We start from the raw sequence: 21616 nt of genomic DNA, 5'->3' as shown, positions 1-21616 counted from the left end.
TATGTTATCAAAAACAAAGTGATTAATTATTCACAATATCACCATACTTTTCATGCTGGTGTAGGAAAAGAGTGACTCTTTTATTAAAAATTAAAAAATAGTCACTTCACTGAAATAAGATATTTTATTAAATTTCATTTTCTAACCACTAAACAACACTTATGTATACAAGTCATGAGAGAGAGAGAGAGAGAGAGAGAGAGGGGTAGGGGGCACATTTTTCTATATTAAAACATATCTATCCTTGACTACTGTCCATATGCATTGGACATGCACATTTGCAACTCTGGATTCCAACATGGTGATGGGCATGCTATGAAGGAGCATGCAGCACTTGGACAGTAGAGGAGAGATGGCAGCAACATTTGCTTTGTCTGGACAAGAATGGTTATGTCCAAGCCCCCAGAGTGCCATGTGGACCATATGCCATGGCCCCCCACGAATGACCATGCACACTTTTCTTAGAACCATGGCATCAAGAAGAGCAAGCCCCTAGTCTTACATACTGAGGTATCTGGGCTATTAGTATTCATTAGAATGCTAGTAGCAAAGAGGAGGACCTCCAAGAATGGTCTAACTTAGAAGTTGTCTGCCACCCCAATGCAGACCTCTTCATAGTTAGTCGGTATGAGTTTGGTGATGATGCCACTTTGCATGCACTACCCACCAACGGCTAAGTTTTTATAAACAAATTTAGATTTCTAGTGGGTGATTTGACAAGCAATTGCCTGGTGGAATGGAGGCAAACCAGAGAGGAAGTGGGACCCATGCATCAACCTTCTCGAGACAGACAGACACACCACCCACCTGCAGTCTTCTTCCTTTGATGAACAACAACAACAACAACACCTGTGGCATGATACACTACTACTACTACTACTATTACTATTACCTCAATGCTACCTATAATCCTCAGTTCCCATTCATTAACTCCAAGATCTCTCTCTCATGGAACCTAACCCCTCTTAGCTCCTCTTTGAACAGCTCAGTAGAAATTCCAAGAGAAGAACAACAAATGCCAATACAACTCTAAACCTAAAAACTAGAAAGTTTATATGGGCATCATCATAATCTTGCTACGTCACTGATCATAACCAACGGCTGTGGAGATATTTGGAGAAAAAGGAAAAGGAAAAGAAAAACTAATTATATTAGTAACTATGTTTGCAAATTGCTGGATGAAGAGTTGGGCACTGCATGATATTTTTCCTTGCTGGTTGTCCATGGATGGAACAATAAAACGAATAAACTTTTGGTTTTTGGGGTGTCCACTAGGGAAAAATAATCGTGAGGGAGGAGGGCAGTGATTGGATGCTGGGCTTAAAATATTATATAGAGGGGATGGGAATGGAGAGTAGTAATTCGATGTGCAAACACTATCATTGCCATTGCCGAGAAAGAGCCCAGCAAAGAAGACTACTCATTAATACTTTTTCCACCACCTTCGAGCTTTTCCACTTTGGGCGGTAAGGAATCCATGCCAGATTCCTTCTAGATTTTAAATACACCCTCTTAAGGCAAGGCCGTTGATTCCATAACATCCCTTGTAGACCTTCAAAGATTCACCTATCCAATTACCAATCTAACCCCCAAAATTTATTCAGAAGAACACTTCAAAATTGTTGCCAAAACTAATAAAACTAAACGTCTCGAGAATGCTACCGGATACCTTATAGTGTGGCTCCACCTTTGACTTAGATTAACTCTATAAATAAAGAGACATAGCATGGTAGAGTTCATTTATAACTTTGAACTAGTTTTGGAAGAGAGATCTGGCATATTCTCGGTTGGATAATATATATATATATTGCTGGAACTCTTATGCACGGCTCCAATTGCACCAAACAAATAAGGCGAGGGTATTTCGGTAATTTACTATGCCATACTGCACAGCAAAACTTGGGGGGGCCAACCAAAATCGTCCTCTAGCGAATGAGAATTCCAAGGAATGAGATACCTTTTGCTGTCCACTGGACTATATATACGTCTATACCCCTCCATCCTAATTCCAAACTTCAAACATCAACTCACCTCCCCTCCTATTATTAATCTGTGATCACCATCCAACTCTCTTCATGGCTACTATGTTATCCTCTTTGGCTCTCCCTCGATGCACTGCTTTTTCGCCGACTAGCTCGGACTCGATTGGGCTCGAACTAACCAAATTAGGTCAAGTGGCTCCTCGGAGTCGACCTAATTTGTCAGAATCGTTCACTGTCGGCGTCGCGACCGAGTCACGGATCGCCATACCGTGCCGGCCGGTCGAGACCGAACACGTCTGCGGCAGCGGCGGCGGAAAGCTCGCCGCCTGGACAAGTATTAAACAGGAGAGGTGGGAAGGGGAGTTGGTTGTAAAGGGAAAAATACCATTTTGGCTGGTATGTTTACAGGATCCATTTTCATCATTCTTAATATCCGTAGATAATAATTACAAAAGCGATAATTTCCAAGAGATACATTTCTGTTTATTGTCGCTTTCAATGCTAACGAAATGGAGTTTAAAAATTTTGTTGAAGTCGGGTAGAGATTCCTCTATATTTCTTATTAAATTATTGCTATTTTTAAGTTCAATTTGTTGATCATTGTATATGATTTGCATGCAGAATGGAACCTACCTGAGAAATGGGCCCGGCCTCTGGAACATCGACGACTACAACTTCCGCCACCTCTTCGACGGCTACGCCACCCTCGTCCGCCTCTCGTTCCGCCGCGGCCGCGTCGCCGCCAGCCACCGCCAGATCGAGTCTGAGGCCTACAAGGCCGCCATGCGGAACAAGCGCCTCTGCTACCGCGAGTTCTCCGAGGTCCCGAAGCCCGACAGCTTCCTCTCCTTCGTCGGCGACCTAACCGGCCTCTTCTCCGGCGCGTCCCTCACCGACAACGCCAACACCGGCGTCGTCCAGCTCGGCGACGGCCGCGTCCTATGCCTCACCGAGACCACCAAAGGCTCCATCCAGATCGACCCAGACACGTTAGAAACCATCGGAAAGTTCGACTACTCCGACAATCTAGGCGGGCTGATACACTCCGCCCACCCGGTAGTCACCGACTCGGAGTTTCTGACTCTGCTGCCGGATTTGGCACGGCCGGGATACGTCGTCGCGAGGATGGAGCCGGGGAGCAACGAGAGGAAGCTCGTCGGCAGGGTGAGTTGCCGCGGCGGGCCGGCGCCGGGGTGGGTGCATTCCTTTCCGGTGTCTGAGCACTACGTGATAGTTCCTGAGATGCCATTGAGATATTCTGCCCATAATCTACTACGAGCTGAGCCCACGCCACTGTACAAGTTCGAGTGGCATCCAGAGTCCGGGAGTTACATGCATGTTATGTGCAAAGCCAGTGGCAACATCGTAAGCAAACTCCTTCTTTTTAACTCATCAATTACTCTAAAAACTTAAACTGTTATCATCGAAACTCGCATTAATTCACTTACTTTCAGGTGGCGAGTGTGGAGGTACCGCCCTACGTGACGTTCCACTTCATCAATGCATACGAAGAGGAAGACGAGGATGGAAGAGTGACTGCAATTGTGGCAGATTGCTGTGAGCATAATGCCGATACTAGCATTCTGGAGAAGCTTAGGTTGAAGAATTTGAGATCTTCCGTAGGCCAAGATGTGCTACCTGATGCTAGGTAGGTAGATTAAACTTAACTTAATTAACTTAATTGCATGGATTAATTGATTAACTTTGGGTTTTAATTTGGCCAGGGTGGGAAGATTTAGAATACCATTGGATGGGAGTCCGATAGGTGAGTTGGACTCGGCATTAGACCCAGATGAGCACGGAAGAGGGATGGATATGTGCAGTATAAACCCTGCATACTTAGGCAAGAAGTATAGATATGCTTATGCTTGTGGAGCCCAACGCCCTTGCAACTTCCCTAATACACTCACAAAGGTACTACCACCTTAATTACTTTACTCTCTAAATTAATCTCTTTTTCCCATGCTAATTTTGTGTTAAGTACGATGATTAACAGATCGATTTGGTTAAGAAGAGAGCTAAGAATTGGCACGAAGAAGGCTCCGTGCCATCTGAGCCCTTCTTTGTGGCTAGACCGGGAGCAATTAAGGAGGATGATGGTGAGTAATTATCATTATTATTAATATATATCCTACGTTAAGATGAACATAAAAACTCACAAGAAATTATTATTAATTATTATTTTTTTTTTGGATACATTGGTAGGTGTGGTTATCTCAATGGTGAGTGATAAAAATGGAGAAGGCTATGCTCTGGTACTGGATGGGTCAACGTTTGAGGAGATAGCAAGAGCCAAATTCCCATATGGACTTCCTTATGGATTGCATGGTTGCTGGGTTCCCAGAAATTAAAGACTACTCGTGTTCTTGTTTGTATATATATGTAATATCTTGTTAATCATAATCTACTTGGCTAATTAAGTTGGTATATGCATAGGATGTGTGTGATATATATATATATAACATATGGGGAGTATAAATATTTTAAAGTGTAGGGGAAAGTTGTGAAGCTTTTCTCTAGCAAAAAGATGCTAGCCTTTGGAATATGTTTGTACTGCTCCTAGAATGTACATGATATATTAAAGCAAGATTTGAGTTTGAAACCCAGTAACTATGCAGCATAAGTGACAATGCTCAGTGATCAAGAGATCTTTATTTGTTTATGCAAAGACAAATAATCATTTATACAATAGCAAAGCAGCATCAATGCTCATTATTATATATAATCTCGTCCTCTAGGCAATAAGAATACTAGCTCAAAGATGCCTTTATATATATATATTCTGTGATGCCGTTCACATTAATTAACCCCAAAAAATGGCTTCTTGATTTCTTCTCTTCGCTTCATGCCATCCTCTCGATGGAACACACTGTTTAGTATTCTAAGGTTATGTAATGGTTACGATGAAGCCGTTGTACGCTGCCTGCATCGAATACAATGTTCTTTCTCGGATCTTTGAGCTTGATGCGATTGTTTTTTTTATCATATTATCGACGATCGATCGATGAGCTATAATATAAGGTTTGTTCCAGAAGTCAGTCATCTTATTTTTCCTATTTCTTTTATTAGACATGTAATGTTTTAATAACATTGACCTAAGTTACTGGCGATCGGACTCTCTTTTGTTAAAAGATTTAAAAAAAAAAAACCCAACATAGCCCTTGTTTGTCTCCAAATTAATGTCTTTTATCTACCGACAGAGTGGAATTGATAGGGATCTTTTCTATAGCTAAGGAAATTATAGATTTAATTTTAACCCCAAATAAATATTATTTGGTGACTTAACTTAATAGCTATACGGTGTGGTTGACTTAAGGAGCAACTCGGCAGCGTAACGATTTAGAGCAGATCTCGACGGTGTTTAATTTGGAATAATTATTCGACATATAATTTGAAATTTAGACTAAGTAACTTACTATATTAGTTAAAAATTTGATAAGATTAAAATCGAGAGTTAGTCTCTTTGTTCGGCTAATATCTAATCTTTGGTGCATATTTACTAATGTGATTATAGAGTGGAATTCGTTTTTGGGTTCACCCGTTTAACTAATACAAGTTAGTCGTTACAGCCCGTCGCTGCTGGTTTACTCCTCTGCACAGAGGCATTTATTCGAACATCTCGAGCGCACGTAGTGGATTGGCGATTGCTAAGAGGCCTCTCATGGCTTCCGCTTCTAGGGCTTTTGGATCTCTTGTTCACAAAGCCACACTCTTACATCTCGGCTTCTCCTCGTCCTTCTCCTCCCTTAAGAATCCCGCCACGACCCAGAGTATGTTCTCTTCGCACAATCTTTTTCTCGTTCCCTTTAACTCAAGAAAATTTGCCTTATTCTTATACCTCGATAGCTATCGGTTTGTTGGAGAGAAACTTGGCTCGTATACCGTCATCTGAAGTTGGTCGCGCCGAGAGAGCGAGAAGGATTTGTACATCTCGGCCAGTTTGTATGGGAAGACGTTCTTGTAAGATTGCTGGAAGAAAGGCGCGTCCTTTTCAAACTTTGAATTATATTCGTGTCTTGTTCCTTGTCTCCTTTGATCAAATTGAGCACTCGAATTAGAGTTTGCATTAAGTTCAGTTTTCTTATCTAAACGCATGTAAAAGATGCAGTCTTTTGTTTTAACTGTGTGTACTCGTCTCATGTCTAATCCATGTACTGACTTAAAGTTCTGATTGATTAGTAACAATAATGGGGAACATTTTGAATATATTTCTTCAGTTGAATGCACTCATTGTTGCCTTGGTACAGGATGCTCAAAATCTGAAGAAGATGAAACGCAATAGCAAAATTGGAAAAGAAATTGTCTCTGCGTAAGTTCATAAGCTATGTTTTAGTTCTTATAGTTGCACTACTTATGACATTTTATCTTCAGTTGACATCCTCCCTACCCTTATTTACCCTCAACATCTATTTAGGGAAAAGAAGGGTAGGAGAGATACGCATCAAAGCCCTAGCCCGGAGAGAGAGAGAGGAAAATTACTTCTGCAACAAATGGAGTTGGGGTTTCCCAGATTCCATTATTTCAAACATAACAGTGATAAACTATATAAATCAAATTAAATCGGATGTGGCTGAGAATTCTTGCGTCAGATTTTGCGGTGTTGGATTATCAGAGATCTTGGAATTCTTATCGTCAAATTTTTTTAATGTTTTGCATACAATGCATCACTTGTTTCTTTTATATTGTGCAGCATAAAAAAGGGAGGCCCAAATCCAACATCGAATACTGTCTTAGCAGCTGTACTGGAGAAAGCTAGAGAGCTTGAAGTCCCCAAGGAAATTGTGGAGCGCAATATCAAAAAAGCGTCAGAAAAGGGTCAGGATACTTTTACTGAGAAGTTCTATGAGGTAGGCAATGCAGTATCATAACCTTGCAATCTGACAGTGTTTGAGATTATGCTGCTTACGATTAATCAGGTCTATGGTTTTGGTGGAGTTGGAATGGTTGTTGAAGTCCTTACAGACAAAATAACAAGATCAGTGGCTGCTGTCCGAGGTGTGGTAAAGGACTGTGGGGCAAAGTTGGCTGATCCGGGGTCTATTTTATTCAAATTCAGGCGTGCCCAAGTTGTTAATATAAAGGCTGCTGATGCCGACAAGGATCAGCTGCTTCTTGTTGCTTTAGATGCTGGTGCTGAAGATGTCATTGAACCAACAGTTTATGATGATGACTCGGAAGAAGATGGTCCTGAAAGGTACCTTTCCAGATAGGATGCAGTGAAATAATTTAATTTTAGTCGAACTTTCCTTAGAAAGGTTAGTTTTCTTTAATATGACTTAAAATGAAAAGTCATTTATCTATTAGGAGATTGGAAATTACCAGTAGTGGTGCATTATACTTGAAAAGAAACAAATGAAAAATGAAAATCTAGAGATCTTATTATGGTACTAATTTGACGCTTTGGACTATCTGTGCTGATTTATTACTTAATAGTCAACTTTCATGTGGATGCACGCTGATGTTCACTATAACTTGAAATAATCTCATCTTGCCCATCATATTAGTCCATGTTTAAATTTGAAATTGTATAGTCCCAAAGATGGCGCTTTACACTTCTGTGTTACGCAAATCATACAAGATACATCCCATAACCACAAAAACTATCCATACTAGCTATTTGTGTCCACATGACTCAGCATTTAATCTGGATCAAAGTAGGGAAGCAGTTTCAATACCCTTGGCCCGACTTGCACCCACTAACCATGATAAGATTGCTTAGTGCACAACACATCTCAATGTGTTTGACCAAAACTTTTGACTATGTGTTGAATTTAAAAATTTATTGACAGTTTGGTGTTTATAGCAGAAAAATTATTTTATATGAATGGTAAGTATCTTATTAAATATGTTCTTATAGCTGATTCAACTTTTGTAGATATTACAAGATAGTTACATCAGCAGAAAACTACTCTGTCATACTGTCAAAACTACGGGATGAAGGAATAGAATTTGAACCAGATAATGGTTTTGAGCTACTGCCCTTAAATCCCCTTGAGGTATGTTATCATTATTTACATCCTGTGCTTTTTCTGGATTTTGTTTCACTTTCATGCAAATGAATATATGTTCTAAATTCAGTATACTTTTATCACTAATCACTTGACAAGAGAGATAATTTGAATACAGACAGGCTGAATATAACTTCATCCAGTAGTTACTGCCTAATAACAAGGTTGCATATGTACATGGGTGTTGACGTGTTGTAGAGGAAATTGTTTAGAAAGTGGGTATTCAGATTGAATATTTTCTCAATGTAGCTTTCTGAGTGTCATCTTTGGACTATAGAGAGCTTATACAAGCAATGCATGATAAGCTACTCTATACTGCAACAAAATGTCATCTGGGTGATATTCTAATGAGAATGACTGGTAAGTGGTGACTTAGCTACTTAGCCGGTTCTCCTCACTGATATGGACCAACATTTTTTTGGCAATTAAGACCATTTTTGGTTGGATGTAATTTCAAAATCAGTTAAGTTATGGGAAAGTGGGAAAAGAAGAACAGTCAGATCCCCATTTTGATATCTTAAGAATGCAGCTTTTCATTGCATAGCTTTCCATGAAAATTCTTGTTGGCAAATAAATCATCAAATTACTCCCCATGCACCAATAACAGGAACTGCTGATAATCTTGTGGCCGGAAAGTTGCACTGATCTAGATTAATGTTGTTCTGTGTTCATGACTTTGTGTTGTTATCTATGGAAACTACACATCTATGATAACATGACAGCAATGAAATATGTAATCCGTTGAGCAATTACTTGAAGCTGTTAAGAGGCTTGAAAGCTTTCTTCAAGTGCAATCTTGATCAATTTTACATCTTAGAAAACCATGTAACATGTTCTCTAAACAGGTAGACGATGAAGCTATGGAGTTGAACAAGGAACTCATGTCAAAGTTACTTGAACTTGATGACGTTGATGCAGTTTATTCAGATCAAAAGTGATCTGATCTATCATCTGGTAACCGAATAAACCATCTGATTTATCCTTGACCCCATTCTTTCCTGTATATTTGGCAGCTATGACTTGAATGTTCCATTCTATGAAAGGATTCCTACTTGGCTGAGGCAAATACTTTTATTTTCAATCAATTTGCCTTAAAATTCCTTATTTCGAACAACTAATTTATGCCCATTTCTTGTTAGATGCATCATTGAACTGAAGTGACGGCTGAGGACATTTGAGAAGCTGATATACTGAGCATGCCCAAGTTCGTTTCAATTAATAAAAGAGGTCATGATCGCCGTTTGAATTAATCTGCTACCATTATTTGGGTGCCATTAAGTCTGAAAGATGTAATATTTAACTGATGAATAGAAATTTTACGTCATGCTCCCTGTTCTTTATTTCAAACTGATCACCGATCAGTACGTCATATATCGAATTAATTTCTCTCAGCAGTTATTTGGGTTTCCGGATCCAGTAAACATTTGTGCCTAATCTTGGTCTCACACTGCACAAATTTCTTAGTAAATTTCCTATTTGGTGAGAGATTTTTGAGATTCTAAAAGGTAATCATATAGATCACCATACGTTTTCTTTTACAAAACATCATCATCTGACGTCCATATATCTGTTGAAAGTCTAAACTGACACAAATTGTGACCACTGCGATAAATTTCATGTATCCTCTGATCTCGAGTAGATGTCCTAAGAAATGATGTTGATAAATTATAAGCTACTTTTACTCCCGGATCCAACCACTGAAAACTGCGCTTCTCGAAACAACGTTGAAGAAACTGACCATAGTTCCTCTGCAAGTTTAGTGTTGTAAGAAAGTGAAGAGGACTCGATGGTCCTACCTTGGCCACCAAAGAAGTACTTCCCAGAAGCATCCTGAAGCAAAATTATGACAGATTTTATCCTTTAATGAATTAAACCTCATCAGTAAGATAACGGAGAAGAAAACTTACTGGTGGTGCCAAGGCAGCATCAATGATCGGGCGAACACCAATCTCTGGCCATTGTAGAAGGTGCAAGAATCTTAGAACCATGAGAGCTAGTTGAGAAAGAGTTGGAGGAAGTTCACGCATAATGTCGGTTTCGACAATTCCAGGATCAGCAGGCCTAAAATATGAAGTTACTAAGGTTTCACATATTATTGGCATGCGTAATTTATAAATACATACATGACAGAGACAGCAGAAGATGTGTTGTTCACATAAAGTTGTTGCCGATGAAGCTCATATGAGAACAGGAGTAAGCAAACTGGTATGGAAAAGAGGAAAACAATAGATAAAATATAGTTACTTAAAACAAGGAGATACCATAAATTGGTTCGTTTCTATTCTAAATTTCCTAAGAGAATACATACGTTTAGAATATTCGTAAGTACTAGCAAAAGGATATCCTTTCAGTGTTGAAGAGCAGCTCAGATTTTCCTTGCCTAGAGTTTCCACACTGAAGTCCTCACATGATGCTACAGATGAAAATTTGAAGACTGCACCAATTAGTAGGCAAGAAATGTGTAACTTGTAAGCTCTATCGCTCAGATCCCAATTCACATCAGTTGGGGATTCAGAAGTTAAAATATTTATATTTAACATGTTCGGATTTCATTCTTGACTAAACCTGAGGGGATTAGAGAGCTATCAAATTTTTAAAAAATGTCAAATATTTAAGTGGTAAATATAAAAATTTAAAAACAAAGTAGTAAGAACCACAGTAAAAGGCAATTAGGTTCCTATGACAAGATTTTCCATGTAAAGTTTGTACTTTAGATATACAGGTGTCTTAAGGCAAAGATTTAATTGTTTAGATTAATTACCGAATCGGTGGGTGAAAGACGTCACATTAACAACTCGGGAAGGCACAGGACTGCTCTTGAGTAGTGGCAAGAGAATATTAGTCAGGAAAAAAGCACCAATGTAGTTTGTCTGCATCATCCTGAATACAGAAATGGGAAATCAGTATGGTCACAGAGATAAAACTCAGAACTAATTCTTAAAGAAAAGGAAAAAAGAAAAGTTGGAATAATAATACAGATGACACTCATATAGTTGATAGATGAACACAAAAGAACTAAAGTTCTATAATTCCCTATTTCATAATTATGCGGAGAACATGATTACCCACTTAGATAGAGGCCAACAGTTTATGCTTGGTGGGACAAAAGCATAGGATTTGGTCTATTTGCAATCTGCACTTTTCCAATCTAGATTTGCCAGATTCTTGTTTCAACCTACTCATTAGCACTCATAAGATTTAAGGGAAAAGTGGAGTTCAAAACCAGAATAGGAAACTTTAACAAAATTACCAGATTTCAATATCACTGATCCCCCAATATATACTCCTTGATCATTTGTTGGAAAATATGTGAAAGAAATTATCAAAGAAACATGAGCAAAAGAGAACCAAGGGATTACTGATCAAATCCGTCGGCCGTAATTCTACATGACTTCGCTAAGATACCAGCATTATTTATCAGGAGTTGTATAGAAGGATGCAGGTTCGAATCCAAAAGCCACTGCTTTATGGAACTTCCAAAGTTCATAACTGAATGAATGGATGACAAGTCAACCTCAAAAGCATCTACATGGGCATCTTCTTGTTTCTGCTTGATCTCTTCAATTGTCTGTTTCACATAAAAATGAAAAAAAAAAAATTTGAGACAGCCCACTTGAATCTTCGAAGGGAGATATATAGCTCAAGATCCCAAATGTACCTTATTTAGCTTATCGGGACAACGTCCAGCTGGCAGTGAGACATAATGAAAGATCCTTTAATTAGAGACATTGATGTGAGGCAATAACTTAATTAAAAAATTTATAAGGATCAAAATAAGTCTAAACAATGGAGGCATCCTATTCTACAAATTATTAGGACTTGCTATAAAAACCATACTAGCAGTCAGTTTGGTTAAAAAGAAGGTTTAAGTATTGATCACGGTGAATATGAGTACTCTAATTGCTTCAATAGGACTTGCCATGAAAATTCTTTCTTCGATGTCTTTCCCATGTTTACGTTATTAAATTCACCTATCGAATCAACCAGAAGAATACCACATACTAGGTAGAACAATAACATAAGTAGCATTGCTATCACCGCATGCAAAACTCGAAGTGGAACCATCGCAATCCACTACTTTATCTTATATGCACGGAAAATACTCGGTAAAATGCCTGAACGAAATAAATCGTACACTATCCTTACCAAGAACTACGTGATAGCCTTCTCGTGCCAGCGCTTTCGCGGCGGCCTTACCCAAACCCGACGTTGCCTGCAAACCCGACAAATTAATGTAAACAACTTGAGAATAACTGCGGAATAAGATAACAGGCTTACGCCGGTGATGACGCAGATTGGCCTCTTAGCCTTAGAGTCTGGGTCGGTGGATAAATGGCAGCGTGGATAAGAGGGGGATGGCTGGAAGGAGGGGAATAAGGCGGAGAGGGGTTTGGAGAATAGGAGGTGGAAGTATGAGAATAGGAGGGATAGGGTCCACAAGATGGCCATCCTCCAAAACTCCATGGAGAAGACCATCTCGATTGCCTCCCTATCCACACCCATCGTTATTCGCGATCGCTGGGATAAGGGATCGAGTTATCCCGCTCCTGAGGTGCTATACTGCTGTCGCTATTCCGGACGAGACCGACGATAAAAGCTTAGTAGAGGGATAACTTATTAAACGAAGAAGCTCGCCGAGAGCGGATGAGCTCCCTTCGCGCATATAACATGATCGATATATCTGAGGTTTATCCGCAAATTTAAAGCCAAGTTTAGTTCTCAATTCAAGCTTTTATCCTAGCTTGATTCTAACTTTAATTTATCCTGGTTCTTAATAATCTTATTATCAAGCAGTAAAGATTGCGTATGCTCCATTTGGATCTAAAGTCTTTCCAGGATCCTGAAGTTAATTGCTTATCCTCGTTGTCGTGACAACCTGCAAGTGTTGATAAGGACACGCAGTCTGATAGATGGGGGTTGGAGTCATCTGATTCTGGTAAGGCTACAGCAAGTAAGCATGCAGATTAAAATTAATCCACTTGGGACAAGTGGCATTCATGTTGCTACAAGTAATATGTAGTGTCTATGGGTGAATTTTCTTTCGTTTGCAGTACAAACTACAGATAAACATTAAAAAGCAATCGGCTGCAATCTCTATGTTACCTCTCTGTCAACTCTCAAAAATCTCAAGATAGTGATCTCCCCTTTGTTCGATAAAAGAAAACGGGTGAGATAAATATATCCAGATCTCTACTCTAGCATCCAACACATTGTATGATAATTTGCTAAGACTGCGGGCGATCCAAAGGTTATCAGCACAAACCGAACGCTGAGTTGACTGCAAAACAATCTGTGCGCTTGATTTACTGCCATGGGTTCTTCTTCGTACTGCCAACCCTTTTTGAACTGCTCGTGGAACTTGATTTATAATTCTGCAAGGAAGCAAATAAATTAAAAAGAAATGAGTTACGGCTGAGAGATGCATTAGAAGAACGAAAATTGTGTCAAGATTCTTGAGTTGCCTAACATACTGATTTAGATTTCTTCAGCTTTCCTCGCATCCTATTCTTTGCAGGTTTCAATTTATATATGCGAACCATCCAGTGATGAGTTGTAAACACCTGCATCAAAAGATAAAATTAAACCAGGACGATGAAAGAGAACCATTGCAAATAAGTAGACATAAACAAGAGGGTCAATCCAGTCCATAACAATCAACCAGTTCTGTTAAATTTCAATAAATGGGTCGTAGAAAAAGTCCTAAACAAAGATTTGGACATGACGCAGTTGTGACCCTTTAAGAAAAAGTGATCTTACCTCCTCAAAATGGGTTAGTTTGAAGTGTTTCTTTCCTATTTCTGTTCTCCTGACTCTGTCGAAGCCTTTGCCATCTGTCTCAACAAACCTAGAGACAAGGGAAAGGAAGCATAATGTTATATCATCACTGATATGCTAATTTTGCCTGGTAAAATAAAAGGAGATTTACGAACCTATAATAAGAAAGCTTGTACATGAGGCAATTCAGCATCGTTGGAGTTGCTTGAGCATCGATACGATATTGACCATCCCTCTATGTTGAAGGGGTAACACATCAGAGGAAAATTAGAGCTCCATATACTCTAACGGGGAAAATAAAAATACGAAACATGAAACCCATTCATGTTTGGTTTCCTAGTGTTGGATCAGTATTAGTTGCAAACGAAGAGACTACATGATGTGCAACATGAAGTTAACCAAAATATCATCTATATTATGCTAAGGACATGAACCCTAACTTTTATACTTGCTAGTTGCTCCAAGCCTACAACCACATACCACTGTATACATTGCTCATCTTTTGGTATCAAAATTAATATTATCTTTTTGTGTTGGAATTAATTGCTTATAGGATCACCAATTGAAACAAGTAATTGATTTGAATGCAGTATATGATTTTGGAACTCACCAGATAATCAGGTTCCTTGATGTGAGGAAAAACACCACCGCCTATGCGAACCATCCACAGGAACTTATTAATATCATCACTAGGATATCCAACGAGCCCTGGAAAGAAAACATGCAACTTTAAGATGTCTAACCTTACTATTTCAAGCTTTCAAATTACTGTGCAGTCATACAAGTGCAAACCTCCAAATACAACCAAAACATATTTGACATCCAACGAGTTAAAGATCTCCCATGCGGCCTTCTCTGGGGAAGACATTGCCGTACCCACTGTTGCTATATGGGTGTTATTCCAGGTATTATTGTCTACTATGACGGTTCGGTTAGCCATTGCAGTTGTTTGATAACCATAATCCCACCATGAGGCTACCTGTAGGACATCATCTTCTAAGAGTTGGAAAGTAGCACATTTCAAACAACCGAAATCACAGTAGAGAATAATCTCAAGTGTATTTTCCTGCATAACTCATGCAAGAAGTAGAGAGATCATCTTCACTAATGAGCTGATGATCTTCCTTTAGGTCAAGAGCAACAACACCGTCCTTTGGTGAGCCTCTTTCGCTAATAAGCAGTTGAGCTTGTACAAGTACATTGTTTATATGATACATATGCTAATACAATTCTACCTCAGGAATTCAGGAAGTACTTGAGCATCAAGATTCTTAGAAAGAGAGATTTTTTGTTCTTTTTTTAAACCCCCGGGAAGAAAAAGAAATGATAGTCATCATATTTCAGATATAACAACCTTTCATGCCATCTTCTATTCAATTATACATCCTCCATAGGTGTGATGGCATATACTAAATTATTCTAAACTTCTGCATTTTCAAGTAGTAATAAGATCTGCTCATAGAAATGCTAGCCAACTTATCAGATAGAAAGTCACGCAGGCACATGTCTACATTGGCTGATAAAGGATTAAAACACTTGAAGCACCATTGATTTTTCAGATAACTTGATGTAAGGTATTAAAAATCTTGTTTAATGGAGTAGAAAATCCATTGTATATAAATAAGAAACCTACATAGAAAACCAAATCAGTTTAAGGATTGAGGCAGTCTTACCTTATCATCTACGTCGGTATTATGCCGTAACCATGCATAAGCTTCACGAAAATCATCAAAAACATGCAACCCGTCAGGTGAATGAGATGTTAGAACAATGGAAGGGGCAGAGTAAGCTTCAGCTGCTGCCCACACACAATGGACCTGCAAAAAGAAAGAACAATGAGCTTTGTCTGTCTCCGTATGAATAACAGACCTGCATTAAATGCAACTTGAGATGTGAGATAACACCCCATAAAATTTCCATGCTAGATTCCATCGAACTGTTTCCTCTCCATATTCAAGTCAATTTTCAGACAGCAACTAACCAATGCATGATTTAGTTCCAAAGCATTACTATTAGTAATGTTACATACCACATAAAATCCACCAAGTACGATTAGTAGAAGAATGGCAACTGCAGATGCTTCTAGAGGCAACACTAAAAGCCGCCTTTCTGTTTTAGGCTTAACAAGAACATTTTCCACAATTTCTTTTTCCTTCTTGCGATTCTTCTTTGATGGTTTTTCTTTTGCAGCAGTTTCAGATTTCTCAGTCGTCTTCTGATTAGCATGCTTTACTTCAGTTTGAGAGACAGAGCTCCCTGTACTAGTTTCCTCTGGCTTGAATGTCATAACACAAAATAACTGTTAGAAGCTCAAACATAATCTGTAAGAGAACAAGGATAATTTAGAGATAATAGAAAAAGAAAAAAAAAAACAAGAAAAGCGCATACGCCAGGACTGCTGAACAACTTTGGCAACTGAAATTTGATTGATCGTGTTAAGACATTGAATGCTTCAGAAAGAGCAATCCCAGACAGAATACATGCAGCTGGAGCTAATACAAGCATAAGTCGCACCTGGCATCAACAGAGCAACTATCAAAATGAAGACCTGCTATTAAGTTAGCAATTAACTTCGCTATCATTGTCACTTTCTCACCATTACTCCAGAAAAATATACTGATGTTACTATATACAGGACCACGAATGAGCTAGCATCAGATAATGGTAAGAAACATGCCTGCAGGACAAAAGAAAACATCATACAGGTGATGTGTAATAAACTTGGCAGATTTAGTTTTTTCTCATTAAGTTCCTAATATCAGAAAAGTTCTATCAAATTCAACCACAACATAGAGCTTGATCATTGTGCACAACAAACTATAGATATTAACTATATACTTCTAGATAAGTAAACATCAAAGACAAGTTCATAATAGAGTGGAAAACATAAAGAGGATAAAAGTTAATTAAAAGAGCATTTAAGTAGACAATCTATCGACTTAGAATGCCTTTTATAGCTGCCATTTAACTCGGTTCATGAAAAGGAACATACGAAACTCTTTGTTGTATGGAGAGATAATATGCTTGATCCACGGAATTCAACCCCATGGTACTTGAAACACCATCAATGTCAGAGACTCTTCTCAAGGACCTTAAGTCTTCCACTTTAAAAGACAAATAGTAACTTCAGCCCATTCTTGTTGCCAAATGCAATAACACTACAAAGTATCTAAGCTCAAGTTAGCAAGGACTAAATGATCAACCAACTCAACTGTCACCTGAACCACCTAGGAATGCCTCTAACTCAAACAAAGAAGATCATAAAAAGTTGGATCTAACAACTCTTCATAAACCACACTGGATCTTGTGAGCAACATATATCCAGCAAATCAGCTTATAGGGAATTGGCTTACTAAAAGATCACGGGAGGGGGGCCTTGTAGGATATCTTTTTGCACCTCAAAATAAAAAATGTTTTAAAAAAAGAGCACACATACAATGCACGAGAGATTCCAATCAAATCTAAAATTTTTGGTGAACAATAAAGGAAATCATTATAATGTTACATAATTCACAAAGGTTCAAAAATTAATTTTGATCACCATAAAGGCCTCACTGTAATTCCCATATTAAATTTTGTTTACAGATGTACGATTACTTACTACAATACCAGCAGGAACTAAGAAGGCCAACGCATTGATGTCCATGAAATAAGAAGGCCAGGTTGGTGGCTGATGTTCACTGACGCTAGCAATGATGGGTATGTACTTGCTCGCATAAGTTCTGTCACACCAACAAAAGAGTTAGGATCAGGATGTTAAGATGTAGTTATACTATCTGAAAGAAGTACCGTATCAAAAATAATGCTAATTGATGCTTTACAACATGCTTCTATACTCGTATTTCACAGGGGTTTTATTGTAACAGAATATGGCAGGTTCTTTTGCATATCGCCACCTACATTTTATCCTTATTGCAGAGCATCTTTCTTCACATACTTACTTTTTCACCAACATTTGGAAAAGAAAGACTATCTCCAGTTTGTTTTTATAAGGAAAATCTATATTGACAAAAATATCTTCCTGTAGCATTTTGAGAAGGTGGGAAGAAGAGAGAAAGAACGAATTTAAGTAAAAAGAGAAGAAACCCATGGTTCCATGGCTTTGTGCAAATAAACTTTTCTTCACTACCAGCAAGTCTATCAAACTCTAAAGTACATTCTCTTGCATTTTGACACAAATAAATACATCACTATTTGGAAAACTTGCAACAATAATCTGCTCTTCTTCACATCATTACATACATTGTTTGGACCTTTTAATATCAAGATTCAAGAGATCACTACAATGATAAATTCCACTCAAAATGGTATAGCAATGCAAAATGAGATAAAAGGCTATTTCTTCCTAAAGTTAGTGCCTATATAATGCTAAGACATGCACTTACGGGTCAAGTAGACTCAAACTGCGGCCACTCCATCCTTTTGTTGGGCTAGAAGCCACCAATGCTATGAGTATAGCTATCACTGCACAACAAACAGCCCTGGAAGAAAATTCTACCAACTCTCAGTTACCGCACAATATTTAAAAGAATATACTAAATTAGGTGCAACTAATTCATATGTGTAACGATTGCTCTGACTAAAAATAAAACCAACTTTTAGAAACCTAACAATAGGTATATATATGTAGTGTGTCAAGGAAGGCCAAAACTCACATGCCAGCCATCATTACAAGTGTCATAGCCACTTTGAACAACTTTGGAGATAGGATCCCTTTGATATAATACACAATAGCAACCACATGAATAATAATGAAGACCTGCAATTTAACAACACAATATAAAATATACAAAGAGCGGATTATGCATATACGCTAAGTTATGAGTCTGAGTCAGATCATTCTAAAGCAAGTCTAAACTTTCTAAACTTGAATCCTTAGTCATATATATAAAATTGTGTTGAAGAATCAACAATAACTTCATGGAATGCACTAGAACTTAAAGCTTCAAATAGATTGTGAAATTTGATAGGTAAATATGGGTATTGACGACAATAATATTGTACATTTATACTTAAATCAATGAAAGAAGTTCTCAAATCATGTGAAACTTATTTGGAACATATAAAAAATAGCATCCATTATTTTTGCTGTAATCATTACCACATAGTAGATATAGATCTTAGAGGAAAAGCATCAATCAAGCATTCCCACCATACAAACTAGTTCTACTAGTGTTTTCATACCATATATCCATTTCATGCAATTATACACCTTAGAGAAAGCTTAAATTTGAATAAGACAAATTTCACAAAGTGAGCAACATTACCACATAATTACTGTGACTGAAAAATATATGAAAGTTGCATACAATGTTAAAAGAAGTACAAGAAACTTGTATAATGATCTATATATAACAACAAACCAGGAAAGAAGCGAAGTGTTCTGATGTCATCACTGCATTAAAACCAACCACTGGCACCAAGGATGCTAGAAGAGTTCCCAAGACAACCTGCATTAATGTTGGTAATATGACAAGGATGGCTTCCCTCAGATATAGATTACTATTGTGAAAGTTTCTACTTTAATCTTATCTTACTTCAAAGTTGAAAATGTGCAGCTTTGCTTTCAATATCTTAAACACTTACAAGAGGGGCATATGCAATGTACAAACGTGAAGAATAGCGGCCAGTTACAATGCACAGCAGAACATGCATCGGGATAAGGTTAATGATGAACGTGTAGCCTCCCCAAGAGCAAACCTAGAAGAGAGAAACATTTACCTATGAATATAGTCATAAAATTGTTTTGAACACATGAAGTGTAACATAGTCATAAGTACCATGTAGAAGTATGAGAGAGCATTTAGAGTAGCATAGAAGAGTGAACCCGTATTTAATGTCTGCAAATTGTTGATACAAATACGAAGATTAGTTAGCATCTATTAAACAATCTAACTGAAACGTGGAAACATGAAATAACCATTGTAAATCACTCACAACTACAGTTGAGCTAAAGTTACCTTTATGTATAGATAAAACGTAAATATTAGAGCAAATATTGCTACGGCTTCATTGTCGTAGCTGCCAGCCACAGATCGTGAGATATAGGAAGGCACCTGCGTTAATGAAAAGAGAAAATCCACATTAGGTCAACAACAGTAACATATTTCGAAAGAGGCCACTGTAAAATTATAAGATCATAAAGAAAGCTCTAAAATTCATAAAACAATTGAAGAGTAACAAGATAAATGATCCTAGATGTTGTAAAGAAGTGAAAAGGCAACCAAAAAAACTCCAGAGTGAAACTAGCTGTATCAATTACCATTGCTAATAGAGCTGCTGCAGTCAAACCAGCTCCAGCGCCCTTAACTTCCTGTAAATACATGACAGACTTGTGAATATGATGATTTCTGTGCATATAAGAGTGAAAAAATAGATATCAAAACCATCCACCTTTGTCAGAAGATAAGTTGCCCAAGCTGCATTAGCTGAGAAAATGGGAGCAGTAAATACACACACGGTCTCCACAGACAGAGGAATGTTGAGGGAATTCACAAACCTGCATTCAGACAACTTGACCACATCAGGACATCTTATTGATACATTCCCATTCACTCTAGGATATTGGCCTTTTACATAACGCAAAGTACGGATAGCATGAACATTACCACCAAATGGAACCTGCTGTTAATGTCAATCCAGGATAAACAGTACCACCAATCACACGACCAAGAGGATACCTAGAAACAAGTGAGGCCAGCATTATTTGACAAAAAAAACATCCTATTGTTTCATAATAACATGGTTAAGCATTTTTTAGATGCCATACCAGGTTCGATCATCAAACCAGTTCCAAAACTCATAAATCCCATTCTTTGTAAGAAACTGAAACAGATAAACTGTGAGTCAATGCAGATACAATATACATAAGTTGAGTTCTGAATAGAAGTTATATATGTAAGAATATTGACGAAACTTCTTCTATGACTGCATTGTAAAACCAATGCAACCAGCCAAAAATGAACTTGGTGCCAGAAGTATCTGCACATTGGTGTTATCTATGCACATGGCTGATCGCACAATTGAAGATGTGCAAACAGAAGGCATTATGTTGATACAATGACCCTAAAAGGTGAATTATAGGGTCACATTAGTTGCATTTATAACTGACGACTGAGCAACTAGTATATCTTCCAAAGGCTAGCCCTACTTATAAACAATAAACCAATTCGTTAACATGTATATAATTTTCATAATACCAATTTTTATCTATTATGTTAAATGAACAATTAAAATTCTATGATCGCATAACTATATAAACAGACAGATATCACGCTCCACCACACTGCAGAAATCATTACTACCTCCATTTAACAGCTCTTGATCGAAGAAAACGTAAATATGATTAGTGAAACCAAACCTGAGAGACTCTGTAGTTAAAGTACGGATCGAACTCATGGATCACGCTCTCGTACTTGATCACCTGCGAGACAAACCACCCAAGAAGAAACGCCACACCGAATCAGCAACGAAATCGAGATGACAGATTGCGTTCTCGACTCGATCTAGGTTTCCGACACTCGAGAATCGAATTGATGGAAGTCTTACGGAGAAGAGACGGATCGAGAAGGCGAGGACTCCGATGAGGAGAAGGATGAAGACGCCAAGAACGCCTCCAAAGGCGTTCCTCAGAGTTCCGCCTCCCGATCCAATGGACTCCACCATTGCTAGACGAGAGAGAGGGTCCGGAGGCGGAGACGAAGACGAGGACTTCTCGAAGACAGGGGTTTTTGAACGGATCCTGATCCTGATCCTGGACCCGAGCTGTAGATTTCACGCACTAAAATGGACCGATCTCATCAAGATCCGTCACAGTTTACCACCTCATGTGGACCGTCCATCCATTTACCA

At 38.3% G+C, this 21616-nt stretch overlaps 4 protein-coding genes across 5 annotated transcripts; 2 read left to right on the top strand and 2 right to left on the bottom strand.

Annotated features, from left to right (window-relative positions):
* Positions 1 to 2075: 2075 nt before the first annotated feature.
* On the top strand, positions 2076 to 4333 carry LOC140759617 (carotenoid cleavage dioxygenase 8 homolog B, chloroplastic). The gene is made up of 6 exons (XM_073096228.1): positions 2076 to 2378; positions 2604 to 3347; positions 3437 to 3630; positions 3707 to 3896; positions 3979 to 4081; positions 4188 to 4333. Exons 1-6 carry the CDS (start codon positions 2076 to 2078, stop codon positions 4331 to 4333), a joined length of 1680 nt encoding a protein of 559 aa, XP_072952329.1.
* Positions 4334 to 5543: 1210 nt separating this feature from the next.
* On the top strand, positions 5544 to 9307 carry LOC140767667 (probable transcriptional regulatory protein At2g25830). The gene is made up of 8 exons (XM_073107664.1): positions 5544 to 5752; positions 5829 to 5962; positions 6230 to 6291; positions 6673 to 6829; positions 6899 to 7176; positions 7858 to 7978; positions 8836 to 8944; positions 9130 to 9307. The coding sequence occupies exons 1-7, from the start codon at positions 5644 to 5646 to the stop codon at positions 8926 to 8928; spliced, it is 954 nt and encodes a 317-aa protein (XP_072963765.1). The 5' UTR covers positions 5544 to 5643; the 3' UTR covers positions 8929 to 8944; positions 9130 to 9307.
* A 173-nt stretch (positions 9308 to 9480) lies between these two features.
* LOC140767650 (short-chain dehydrogenase TIC 32 A, chloroplastic-like) lies at positions 9481 to 12797 on the bottom strand. 2 transcript variants are annotated; one of them, XM_073107648.1, is made up of 9 exons: positions 12269 to 12797; positions 12137 to 12203; positions 11649 to 11677; positions 11350 to 11558; positions 10752 to 10870; positions 10299 to 10424; positions 10114 to 10192; positions 9898 to 10051; positions 9481 to 9820 (listed from the first exon to the last, which is right to left on the bottom strand). In XM_073107648.1, the coding sequence occupies exons 1-9, from the start codon at positions 12491 to 12493 to the stop codon at positions 9656 to 9658; spliced, it is 1173 nt and encodes a 390-aa protein (XP_072963749.1). In that variant the 5' UTR covers positions 12494 to 12797; the 3' UTR covers positions 9481 to 9655. The 2 variants fall into 2 exon arrangements, with proteins under 2 accessions (XP_072963749.1, XP_072963755.1); XM_073107654.1 differs by having other exon boundaries at positions 9487 to 9820; positions 10299 to 10403.
* Positions 12798 to 12921: 124 nt separating this feature from the next.
* LOC140767641 (dolichyl-diphosphooligosaccharide--protein glycosyltransferase subunit STT3A) lies at positions 12922 to 21527 on the bottom strand. Its single transcript, XM_073107639.1, has 23 exons — positions 21314 to 21527; positions 21126 to 21188; positions 20535 to 20590; positions 20374 to 20445; positions 20159 to 20264; positions 20028 to 20078; positions 19726 to 19821; positions 19546 to 19605; positions 19352 to 19465; positions 19129 to 19215; positions 18421 to 18524; positions 18151 to 18246; positions 17367 to 17487; positions 16362 to 16442; positions 16154 to 16279; positions 15795 to 16040; positions 15439 to 15582; positions 14558 to 14744; positions 14376 to 14473; positions 13921 to 14000; positions 13748 to 13835; positions 13462 to 13551; positions 12922 to 13362 (listed from the first exon to the last, which is right to left on the bottom strand). The coding sequence occupies exons 1-23, from the start codon at positions 21428 to 21430 to the stop codon at positions 13294 to 13296; spliced, it is 2352 nt and encodes a 783-aa protein (XP_072963740.1). The 5' UTR covers positions 21431 to 21527; the 3' UTR covers positions 12922 to 13293.
* Positions 21528 to 21616: the final 89 nt, after the last annotated feature.

The sequence above is a fragment of the Typha angustifolia genome, chromosome 1, assembly GCF_048772165.1.
Source record: "Typha angustifolia cultivar Huaian chromosome 1, ASM4877216v1, whole genome shotgun sequence".
In the NCBI taxonomy this organism is placed as follows: domain Eukaryota; kingdom Viridiplantae; phylum Streptophyta; class Magnoliopsida; order Poales; family Typhaceae; genus Typha; species Typha angustifolia.
Note: the sequence above shows the minus strand (reverse complement) of the source record. Positions and strands in the feature narration are given on the sequence as shown.

Coding starts and splice junctions, on each gene's coding strand:
- LOC140759617 (XM_073096228.1), top strand. CDS start 2,076: ATGGCTACTATGTTATCCTCTTTGGCTCTCCCTCGATGCACTGCTTTT. Junction 3,348..3,436: donor GCAAAGCCAGTGGCAACATC/GTAAGCAAACTC, acceptor ACTTACTTTCAG/GTGGCGAGTGTGGAGGTACC. Junction 3,897..3,978: donor TCCCTAATACACTCACAAAG/GTACTACCACCT, acceptor GATGATTAACAG/ATCGATTTGGTTAAGAAGAG.
- LOC140767667 (XM_073107664.1), top strand. CDS start 5,644: ATGGCTTCCGCTTCTAGGGCTTTTGGATCTCTTGTTCACAAAGCCACA. Junction 7,177..7,857: donor GAAGAAGATGGTCCTGAAAG/GTACCTTTCCAG, acceptor CAACTTTTGTAG/ATATTACAAGATAGTTACAT. Junction 7,979..8,835: donor TGCCCTTAAATCCCCTTGAG/GTATGTTATCAT, acceptor TTCTCTAAACAG/GTAGACGATGAAGCTATGGA.
- LOC140767650 (XM_073107648.1), bottom strand. CDS start 12,493: ATGGGTGTGGATAGGGAGGCAATCGAGATGGTCTTCTCCATGGAGTTT. Junction 10,871..11,349: donor ACGGCCGACGGATTTGATCA/GTAATCCCTTGG, acceptor TTCTGTATTCAG/GATGATGCAGACAAACTACA. Junction 9,821..9,897: donor ATGCTGCCTTGGCACCACCA/GTAAGTTTTCTT, acceptor ATTTTGCTTCAG/GATGCTTCTGGGAAGTACTT.
- LOC140767641 (XM_073107639.1), bottom strand. CDS start 21,430: ATGGTGGAGTCCATTGGATCGGGAGGCGGAACTCTGAGGAACGCCTTT. Junction 21,189..21,313: donor TCTCGATCCGTCTCTTCTCC/GTAAGACTTCCA, acceptor TTTGTCTCGCAG/GTGATCAAGTACGAGAGCGT. Junction 20,079..20,158: donor CAACTTATCTTCTGACAAAG/GTGGATGGTTTT, acceptor ATGTATTTACAG/GAAGTTAAGGGCGCTGGAGC.